This window comes from Lygodium microphyllum, chromosome 30 (genome assembly GCF_053477565.2).
Source record: "Lygodium microphyllum isolate KBCC chromosome 30, Lygodium_microphyllum_v1.1.10, whole genome shotgun sequence".
Lineage (NCBI taxonomy): Eukaryota > Viridiplantae > Streptophyta > Polypodiopsida > Schizaeales > Lygodiaceae > Lygodium > Lygodium microphyllum.
In genome coordinates this window covers 73,458,330-73,469,780 of record NC_141164.1, presented here as the reverse complement: position 1 = coordinate 73,469,780, position 11,451 = coordinate 73,458,330, and the positions used below count along the sequence as shown (strand labels likewise).

The 11,451-nt window shown below is 39.9% G+C and overlaps 1 protein-coding gene across 1 annotated transcript; it reads left to right on the top strand.

Moving 5' to 3' along the window:
• Positions 1 to 447: 447 nt before the first annotated feature.
• On the top strand, positions 448 to 5,643 carry LOC148009996 (uncharacterized). Its single transcript, XM_087673084.1, has 6 exons — positions 448 to 1,199; positions 2,041 to 2,207; positions 2,290 to 2,555; positions 3,923 to 3,972; positions 4,062 to 4,136; positions 4,702 to 5,643. The coding sequence occupies exons 1-6, from the start codon at positions 598 to 600 to the stop codon at positions 5,273 to 5,275; spliced, it is 1,734 nt and encodes a 577-aa protein (XP_087529210.1). The 5' UTR covers positions 448 to 597; the 3' UTR covers positions 5,276 to 5,643.
• Positions 5,644 to 11,451: the final 5,808 nt, after the last annotated feature.

Here is an 11,451-nt window from a genome sequence, read left to right as displayed (position 1 = left end):
AACAAAGATGATGATGAAGCAAAATCTAGCAACTTATTATCTCACCTACAACACTTGCTTTAACTCCACTATCTTGGCAGAGAGAGAGAGAGAGAGAGAGAGAGAGAGAGAGAGAGAGAGAGAGAGAGAGAGAGAGAGAGCATGCATGGATGAATCAATGTAGTATTATAAAAATTTGGTTTATTAAAATTCTTTCTTAAAACATTATTTATTTATTTTTCTCTCTCGAGGCTTGGAGAGTATTGTATGATTGCCATGTATGTTTGGTTTTGGTTCGTCAATTATAAGATAATATGATATAAGGTAAGATATATGTATACATACATATATACATATAGATATATAAAATACATAGTAAAAATAATATACATATACATATATATTGTATAGATAGTATGGATGTGAGTCAAAAAATCCTTATATGGATTACATACACAAGTTTGGGGATTTCTTTATGGCAAGGGCGGAGAAAAGGGCAGGGCCAAACGCCAACCAACGCAGAAGCGAAGTGACCGTTACATTTACAGAAAGAAAGAACTGGTTTGAATAAGGCTTGCGCTGTGTGAGACAGGGACCAAGTGCCCAGTCGATCGAACCATGCGGGAAGAAGAAGAGCAGGACTGCGCAGATGCAGCAGCAGCACCGGCTAACCCTTCCGACACCGTGCCCCATGGCCATCATCAAAGCACCCCCGAGCCCCTCCCTCCCGTCGTCGAAGATTCCGAAACAGAAGACCAAGCGCAGGTCACCAGCGGCATGGCCGTACATACTGTCCCCTCCGTCGTCGCAGACTCCGAGGAGGACGACGATGATCAGCACCGTCGGCGCGCCTTCGCTATCTCCCGTGCCTTGCAGCAGGAGAGAGGATCGTGCTCACAGGCGGAGAAGGACGGCCGCCTCCCTGCCTTCATGACCGCTCGGGCTTTGCTCGCGGAAAATATCTGGGGCAAAGAGGTTTTCTTGAGTCCGGGGTTCAGATCTGTGGCAGCCTTGGCTGGCTGGGACGATGAGTCCCTCCTGATTGCCGCAGTGGAGGGTTCCAATGGCTTGATACCTGCCAACGAGAAGCCTGCTATTACTGTTTCACCAGTTGTATGCCAGTCACCTCAACCTAGTGGTACTAGGATGCGGACTCGCGATCGGAAAAGAGAAGAGAGAACTCCACAGCAGGCTGCCACTCCTTTAAGCGCAGGAAGAAGGTAGCTTTATGGTCTCTATGGTTCCCCAGTTCCTAAACGACCGTTTACTGCATTGTTCTTCAAGGATGCTGATATTAATTTGAAATTACAGATGCCGGGACTTAATTAAACAGTTGCAAAGTTCTGCGTGCTAGGTATTGTTTGGTTTTGAATTAACTTAACACCAATTGTTATAATCTATGAATGCCACTTAGTTCTGGATATGATTCTTTGGATTCAGACTGTCAGACACATGATGCAAGGTCATGTTTCGGGTATTCAGTTCCATGTCATTTGTGGCTCTGCTTTTGCCTTCTTTAAAAAAAGGAATGTACTTGAATCCCCTTATTCATATGGTTCCTTTGTCTTTAACTCATTTTACTCGTTCGGTTCCATATCGGCCATGTCTTTTGTGTCTCTGCTTTGGCCTTCTTAGGACCTGACATTGAAAATGGAATGCAGTTGAATCCCTTAATTCATATTTTTCGTTTGTCTCTAATCCTTCTGAATCAAATAGGTTGATGTTTCTGGATTTGGTTCCTTTGCCTCTTACTGTGTGTTAGGTTGTGACAATCTTAAAATGGATTGCCGCCTGCCATTAGATTCAGGGCTTCATTTTTGGGCAATGCTTTCTTAAATCTCCAACTTAAGCTGGCCATGAACATATGGCTTATTCTTACCAAGTTCCTTTTTTGATTTCTTTTCTCTTGTTTTAAAACTCTATGAAGAGCTATAGGACACTTGTTAATCATTCACAGTTCTTGGTTATGGTGGTTTCTTTTATATGATGCTTAAATATGATCAGCATGCTCAGAAGAATGACTGACTGTGTTTTTTGCCCCTGATATTGGGGTGATGAAAGACATAGAAGAGCGAGAAGGCAAGCTATCCATGGGTGCTCTCCTGAAGCTTTGCCTATTGGTGATTTAAGTCTCAACGAGGAGTTTCAGAGGGAGGTGAATGGACCTTGTGCAGACAAGAGAGTAGAAGTACAAGATGTAGAGAGGGGGAAGCCAATTTCTTCTGCAGGTCTGCCTAACCTTTATTTTCCATTCTTGTCTGCTGTGGTGCCTTGGATTTCCTATCAGAGTGACACAGCTAAGATGTGCAGATCATACAGCTAGCTCGTTGCAAGCTCAAGCTGAGACCGTTCTTCCTATTGTTGCTGATAGTGAAGGGGGAAGTTCTAATGCCATGGCTGCTATTGACAAGGGACCATCCACTGAGGATCATTTGAAGAATCAATCATCAACTGGCTTGCATCAATCACAAGAGGAGTTTCCTGGTTTGGACAACAAAGGGGTTTTCGCTGAGGCTGACTCCAAGGATCAAAAACCGTCTTGCTTGGATCAGTTGAGAGATGAATTATCCTGTGCGGTAGGCACTTTTAATTTCCAAGTTTGATATATGAAATGTTTTGCGCTTTGTTTGTTTCATAAAGAGAGCCCTACATTTGGTCCCATTAATCCATTGGTTTACATGATAGTATCTTTTGTTCCATGACACTTCTCAGCTGGCCCTTCTATTACATCAACTGTGTTGGCTGACTGGCTATCATTATGTGATAATATTAACTTACTTGTGAAAGCAAGGTAACTGACTATCTGTTTTCTGAATTGAATTAAATACAATATTCAATTTATTGGCAGATTAACAAGGTTATGAGGCCTGAGCAATGTTAAGGCCTTGGGACCCACCAATGTGCAGCAATTAGGACATTTGCTGTATGAACAATGTAGATTCATACTGAAGTTGCATTTTGAAGTGTGCTTTTAAGGCTGTTTTGCAAAAGCCACCCTAAAGCATAGAGTGTAAACCCTACCATGTTCATGGCTGTGAGTGCCAACAGGAGCAAATATATCCAATATGTGGTTTGCAAACTTAACATTTGCCACACAGGAGGCCTAAACACTGTTTTGCGTACTGGTTGATCAACAACTGTTTTGAGCTATCAAGAGAGCAAAGGAAAACTACCACATATGGGTTAGAATTGTGAAGGAAAGGCATCTGCCACGTGAAAGCGCCTTTTTGGGCTTTCACATGGAATGACAAGGTGAAGGATTAGGCTCCTCCAGATCTAATCAGTAATGCATGAATTGCTTGTAGAAGAGGTAAATTTGGGGTAATGTAATTGAGTAGAAAGGAATCTAGATGTAGTAATACTTGGGTGATGCTTATGCCTGCTCCTTAAACCATGTAGCTAGAAAACTCTGACAAATAAACATTTGCTTCTACTGATCGAGCAATCTTCTTTTTTTCTGTGTGCTGAGATGCCATGAACATTGGTAACCAATTAACGAGTTGCTTGTAGAAGAGGTGTCTGCACATAAAAGTACATGTTGAAAAAAGCATGAATTGCATGTAGAAGAGGTAAATTTGTGTATTGTGATCAAGTAGAAAGGACTCTAGTTGTGATATTACTTAGGTGATGGTTATATTTTCTCATAAACCTTGTAGTAGAAAACTCTGACAAATATACATTTACTTCTGATCGAGCAAATAATCACAATTTCTTGGTTTCTCTGTGTGCTGATTGATCGAATAACCAGCAACTTTCCGGGTCAGTTTTAGGCAAATTCTGATGTCATGCGGTAAAGAATTAGAAGCCAAAGTCCTAAATTTCTAATTGAAGTGTTAGCTACCGATGTGCTATTTCAAAATGCATAAAGTTTATAAAAGAATGTTTTACAGAAAGTCAAGAATATATGCAGGATTCCTGAATTCTTTTTCAATGGATTTTACAGGTTTGTTTGGATATTTGCTTTGAGCCATCGACCACATCTTGTGGTCATAGGTAAATGGTAGTCAGAAAAGATGCTGATAACTTCTGGTTGCATGCTAAATAATATCAACATACTCACTGCCACGTCTTTGGTCTTCCAGCTTCTGTAGAGGGTGCTTGCGATCTGTGTTAGAGAAGTGTGGTCCACGGTGCCCAAAATGCAGGCAACAGCTCAAGTAAGATTCAGCTATGTACTACGTAATTTGTCATCTAATCACATCATGCTGTTCAGCATAGACAACTGTGGTCCCATTCCATGCATAGCCTACTCTCTCGTGAGGAATGGCCTTTATGGTTGTCTGCCTGCATTGCATGTCCATGCATGTGTTTTTTTCACAGCAGATTCGTGTATGTCCAAGGTCCACACCTACTTGATTTTAGCGCACGCGCACACACACACACACAGGCATGCACACTTTTTTTTTTGGGTTGTCTGCCTGCATGTTCATGCATGTGTTTTTTTCACAGCAGATTCATGTATGTCCAAGCTCCATACCTACTTGATTTTAGCGCGCGCGCGCGCGCGCGCGCGCACACACACACACACACACACACACACACACACACACACACACACGTGCACACAGGCACGCACGCATGAACGTGTGCACACTATTTTTTTGGGGGGTGGAACGATTGAATGTATCTCATTTATGTACAGCAGTGCACACATGAATACACAGAGACACACACACATACATTACTGCAGGTTGAGTTGTTTCTTGTGTACTTTGTTGACAGAGGTGATACTTGGAGGAGCTGTCCTGTGAATGTGGTGCTGTGGAACACAGTGCAGCTTCTCTTCCCAATGGAAATGGAGTCAAGGGCGGTGGCTGCAAGGGAAGCTGAGAAGAAAAAGCAAGCTGAGGGGCAGGCTTGTGGTTGTCGCGAAGAGAGTGCAACAGCAGCAGCAGCAACAAGGGGGACAAGGGAGGCATGGCAAAGAGCAAGGCCGCCGCCAGCAGGGCTGAGAAGGAGAGGTGACAGGTGGGGTTTTATCAGGCAAGGTCCTGTGATGGTTGGGGGACACTGGAGTGCAGGGGAGGATGATGATGATGCTGAGGTTGTAGTTGCACGACCACGGTCACAATCATCCCATGGAAGCAGCAACAGCCGGCGCAGGCGGCAAGAGCAGGCAGATGCTGCACTGGCAAGACGCTTGCACCAAGCAGAACTGGCACAGGCACAAGGAGGCAGCAGCAATGCTTCCACAGCTGTCACTGCCACCACAACCACCATTGCCAGTGCTGCAGCAAATCTGCGCACAGTTGCTTACCGTGCAGTCCGTCATCAAAGCTTCCGTTCTCGCCATTGATATTGTTCTCTCTTCCCCCCCGACACTGGTGAATTGCTAGCTGTCAAAGTCAGAGCACTTGTAATACAACTCATAAGAATAAGTTAACATAGTTGATACTCTATAGATTTAACGGTTATCATATCAGTAATGTACCATTAGATTTGACTAAAGATTGTACTCTATAGATTTGACTAGTATCAGTAATGTACCATTAGATTTGACTGTAGTATGAGCAATATATACTGTTAGATTTGACTAAAGATTGTAATCCATAGATTTGACTAGTATCAGTAATGTACCATTAGATTTGACTGTAGTATGAGCAAAATATACTGTTAGATTGGACTGAGGATCAGTAATGTACCATTAGTTTAGACTATTGTGTACCATTAGATTTGAGTAAAGATTGTACTCCATAGATTAGTATCAGTAATGTACCATGAGACTTGAGTAAAGATTGTACTCCATAGATTTGACTAGTATCAGTAATTTACCATTAGATTTGACTAGTATCAGTAATTTACCATTAGATTTGACTATAGTATGAGCAAAATAAATTGTTAGGTTTGATTGAGTATCAGATTTGACTAGTATCAGTAATTTACCATTAGATTTGACTATAGTATGAGGAAAATAAACTGTTAGGTTTGACTGAGTATCAGTAATGTACCATTAGTTTAGACTATAACATCAGTAGTGTACCATTTGATTGCAAAAAGAAGCCATTTCATTTTCTAGGTTATTTTCAATGCTTTCAAAAGTAGTTTATCTACGTGCTTAAACAGCAGTCAAATTTGAGGGATTCAATTTTGATATCCATGGAGACTTGCAATTTGGGAGGTTCAAATTTGGTATCTGTGGTAACTTACCGGCATCATGAAATAGCTCTTTTGGAGGTTAGTAGAGCTTGACCTGTTCGTATTGCCAAGTACTATATAACACTTGCTATTGCTGTATTAATATTTTGGCAGTTGCAGCATGAAGTCCAAGAAGAATAAACAGACTTTTTCAATTAGTATCAGTTTTAAAATTTAAAATTTAAATGCAAGTACATATAATACGGCCTAGATGGAAATGAGCCTTATCTAGTACTTCAAAGATGGTTGGCTCTAAGCTATACTGCAAGTACTTGGCTGTAGTGCTTTGTGATAAGGGGTATGATCGGGTACGATCAACTTCTGTTTTAAAAGGACATTGATTGACTATTAAGCATCATCAACATGAATTGCAATATCCATGCACAATCTCTCAACTCTTTTTGAAGCTACATGTCAAAGAAACTGACTTTTAAGCATTATCATGCAAATACTTGGTTGTAGTGCTTTGTGATAAGGGATGCGAACAACTTCTGTTTTAAATGGACATTGATTGACTATTAAGCATCATCAACATGAATTGCAGTATCCATGCACAATCTCTCAACTCTTCGTGAAGCTAGATGTCAAAGAAATTTACCAAGCTAAGGGAATTACCTACAATGGTAACTAGAACTTGCAAAGTGGGTAGAAAGGCTCTTTCCTTCAATGAGAAACTATGGTTGGTATGTAATCTTGTGCACAAAGTACTTTACTTTTTTCTTTGATTTCATGCATTACAAAGGACACTTTTGTAAACTCATTCAAGACCACATAGCCTCACTCATTAGAATTGTACAGAATAAAAATAGTAAGACACGAACAAAGCTTGAAAATTTTCCAGTTGCATGGGTTTTTCTTTTGAAATATCTAGCATATGTGCAATATTTGGCGCAAAAGGTGGAAGCAAAGGCTAAGCCTTATGATGCATTGTTTACTAAAGAAAGCTATAAAAAGAGAACTATTTGAAAATGAATGATGCAACGTAAGCCTTGTGATGCATTGTTTGCTATAAGAAGCTATAAAAAGAAAGCTACTTGGCTCCTTTATTTGCACATGTGCAATATTTGTCATAAATGGTGGAAGCAAAGGCCAAGCCTTGTGATGCATTGTTTGCTAAAGAAAGCTATAAAAAGAGAATTATTTGACAATGAATTATGCAACTTAAGGCTTGCATGCTTGGTTGCATTAATGTAGTCTCCTTTATTTGCATTTCGCAATGGTTACAATAATACATAAAAGTGTTTTTACTCTTTTGATCCTTGTTTAAAGGTGATCATGTAAGATTGTGTGGTTGGCTCTAAGCTATATTGCAAGTACTCAGCTGTAGTGCTTTGTGATAAGGGGTGTGATCAACTTTTGTTTTAAAAGGACATTGAGTGACTATTAAGCATCATCAACATGAATTGCAATATCCATGCACAATCTCTCAACTCTTTTTGAAGCTACATGTCAAAGAAACAGACTATTAAGCATCATCATGCAAATACTTGGTTGTAGTGCTTTGTGATAAAGGATGCGAACAACTTTTGTTTTAAATGGACATTGATTGACTATTAAGCATCATCAACATGAATTGCAGTATCCATGCACAATCTCTCAACTCTTCTTGAAGCTAGATGTCAAAGAAATTTACCAAGCTAAGGGAATCACCTACAATGGTAAATGCTAACCCCCTCGTGTACTAGAACTTGCAAAGTGGGTAGAAAGGCTCTTTCCTTCAATGAGAAACTATGGTTGGTATGTAATCTTGCACACAAAGTACTTTACTTTTTTCTTTGACTTCATGCATTACAAAGGACACTTTTGTAAACTCATTCAAGATCACCTAGCCTCACTCATTAGAATTGTACAGAATAAAAATAGTAAGACACGAACAAAGCTTGAAAATTTTCCAATTGCATGGGTTTTTCTTTTGAAATATCTAGCATATGTGCAATATTTGGCATAAAAGGTGGAAGCAAAGGCTAAGACTTATGATACATTGTTTACTAAAGAAAGCTATAAAAAGAGAACTATTTGAAAATGAATGATGCAACTTAAGGGTTTTTCTTTTGAAATATCTAGCATATGTGCAATATTTGGCATAAAAGGTGGAAGCAAAGGCTAAGACTTATGATACATTGTTTACTAAAGAAAGCTATAAAAAGAGAACTATTTGAAAATGAATGATGCAACTTAAGCCTTGTGATGCATTGTTTGCTATAAGAAGCTATAAAAAGAAAGCTACTTGGCTCCTTTATTTGCACATGTGCAATATTTGTCATAAACGGTGGAAGCAAAGGCCAAGCATTGTGATACATTGTTTGCTAAAGAAAGCTATAAAAAGAGAATTATTTGACAATGAATGATGCAACTTAAGGTTTGCATGCATGGTTGCATTAATGTAGTCTCCTTTATTTGCATTTCACAATAGTTACAATAATATGTAAAAGTGTTTTTGCTCTTTTGATCCTTGTTTAAAGGTGATCATGTAAAAGAGAGAGAGAGAGAGAGAGAGAGAGAGAGAGAGAGAGAGAGAGAGAGAGAGAGAGAGAGAGAGAGAGAGAGAGAGAGAGAGAGAGAGAGAGAGAGAGAGAGAGAGAGAGAGAGAGAGAGAGAGAGAGAGAGAGAGAGAGAGAGAGAGAGAGAGAGAGAGAGAGAGAATCTCTATCCCCATGTAATGATACTAGCTTTTTGTTGTTGGGGTCAAATGTTGGTGGCTTTGATCGTCTTTTGCCTTGTAGACCTAGGTGGGGCACTACTAGATGCCTTTTATTTAGGATAGTCATGACACATGTGAGTGATGCTGCACTTAGCGCATCTTAAGTAAGCTTGTGTGAATATGTTGGTCTCCATCTTGTCCACTACACTTGGCTGTGGTGCTTGTTTCACTAGCTTTGCCATCTTGTGAATGGATGGTTGGATGGGAATGTTCTCTAATTCTCGTTGTCTCACATAATATTTAAGGATGTGTAGACCTCACAATCTTGTCCATTGTTAAGCGTGTCAATAGAGTATTAGGCTCTTAATAGCCAAATGGAAAACTTTTTGGTCCTTCTTGACTAAGTCCTATGCACAAGTCTTTTATGAGCTTCGTGTGTTCATTGGTCTCTTAACCTCTTTTCTAGAGTTTTGGCTTTTGAAGCTTTTGGTGATGATCTCTTGGTTTAGTAGATCTTCCTTCTACCAGTCTTCCTCTTGAATTCTTTTTGTAGATGGTTGGGATACTTTGGACTAGTGATCCAATAAGCATTGTAAGTTGAAATGAGTTTGTCCTTGGTCCTTTGCGGCACTTTGCTATTCCCTTTGGAGGCTTTAAGAAATTGGTCTTCTGATCTAAATGGGTTAATGGGCAACAAATTGTCTCTCAATGTCATCTCAAAGTCAAGTAATGATGCCCTACACACATGGGTTCATTGGTTAATTTATAGCCTTCAATACTAAGGAACCTTGCCCCTTCATTCATTGATAGATAGAACTCTACTCCATCCCTCACACTCACAACACTTTTGAATTGATTCATTGTAAAAGGATACCCTTCTCACAGTCGATGTTGACCTTACATAGTCCTCACCTTACCCAACCACCTTTCTCTCTCGTTTTAGAATTCCTAACTAGTGATAGCTATCCCAAAGTGATGTGCCAAGAAAGCGTGTGCTCAATGGTGCAAGCTCTCATAAACATGTATCTAGGATCATCGAGTATAGCCTTAATGGGCCTCATGCTGTGCAATGCATTGAAATGTGAAAATTGTACATTGTCCCTAATGGTGTGGAAGTAGTTGATCAATTGGGGCATAAGAAGCCCCATTGTAGTGCTAAGAAACAAGTGTAGTGAAGTGCTTGTGTCTCTTGTTCCTTCTAATGTGCCATAGTTTAAGGTTCAAGTGTTGTGCTATACAAACTCAACAATGGAACTTTGGACACCCTCTTATTCATTCATCAATCAATGAACTGAGTGAAACTCACTTGAGTTTGGCTCAAAGACAAGATAGGATTGATTAGGTCTCAGCTTGGAATTTTGCAACTCATGCTTGGTTTAAATATTGGCTCTTTGCACAATCCCTTTGCCTTGTTGCTCTCTTGATTAGGTTCTTGAAATGGCCTACTCAATTTAATATAATATTCTTGGGTCTCGATCAGGTTGCTCCCTCTAGACTCATGCCTAAATACCTAAATGGTGGTGTGAGGTTTGATTAATGGGCCAGGGTTGGGGGTGGACCTTAGAATGGTTGTAAATGCCTAAGGATGAAAGCTTTGGGGATTTTGTAGGGTAACAGTTGGAGGTGTGTACTAAACTAACCAAAAAGGTTACACCTATGCACCTTAAGTGAGAAACCTATGTGGACACCTAGTAATTTGATGTTTGTAAGGCTTTATGTTTATGTAAGAGGCTTTATGTTTGTACAACTTTATGCTTGTGCAAGAGGTTTTATGTTTATAAGGCTAATACTCAATATTCCTAACTAAAACTAAGGCACACCTATGCACCTTAAGTGAGCAACCTATGTGGACACCTAGTAATTTGATGTTTGTAAGGCTTTATGTTTATGTAAGAGGTTTTATGTTTGTACGACTTTATGCTTGTGTAAGAGGTTTTATGTTTGTACGACTTTATGCTTGTGCAAGAGGTTTTATGTTTATAAGGCTAATACTCAATATTCCTAACTAAAACTAAGGCTAACCTAAGTGTGCTATGTGACTTATTTGACTTAACAAGATTGAGTGTATGGTATGCCTAAACGTGCATAAGTTCTCTAAAGTGATTATGTGCAAAAGTAGCCCAAGTTAGAATGTGCATACTAATATGTATGAAAGTGCTCGAGGGTAATTATATGCAAAAGAGATTATGCTAGCTATGTTGACTTGTTAGTATGTGAACACTACTTGATGTGGGCAATGGTGGGGGTTGAGGAATGGTGATGTGCATGAGGGCTTAAGCTTGTGTATGTGCACGAGTCCCTCCTAATTGGTGTGCATATGTGGAAACCTAGGGCTATGTACGTAACCATATTAGAGTGGGTGTGCATGAGTGCATAGAAGTGCCTTGTGTACATAGAGTGCAAAAAATTATAGGAGCACAAGGTGTGACTATGCGTGCACACAAGTTCTTAAGGGCTAATCCTAATATGCATGAGTGGCTTGATACCCTATGTGATTGAGTGCTATCCAAATGTGTTTGAACAAGTGCCTCTCCTATGTGCAAGGGTGCTCAAACAATGTGACAGAGTGCTTTAGAGTGCATGTGCAGAAGGGCTTAAGTTGTGACATGGAGTGCTCAATCACCATGTGGCGGCTTGAATTATGGATGTAGTTACAAACTTGACTTATCTCATAATACAATGGAAGATACCACCAC

Excerpts from the sequence above, each read along its gene's own strand:
- LOC148009996 (XM_087673084.1), top strand. The coding sequence starts at position 598 with ATGCGGGAAGAAGAAGAGCAGGACTGCGCAGATGCAGCAGCAGCACCG. Across the intron at positions 2,556-3,922 it reads GAGATGAATTATCCTGTGCG|GTTTGTTTGGATATTTGCTT; the intron begins GTAGGCACTTTT and ends TGGATTTTACAG. Across the intron at positions 3,973-4,061 it reads ACCACATCTTGTGGTCATAG|CTTCTGTAGAGGGTGCTTGC; the intron begins GTAAATGGTAGT and ends TTGGTCTTCCAG.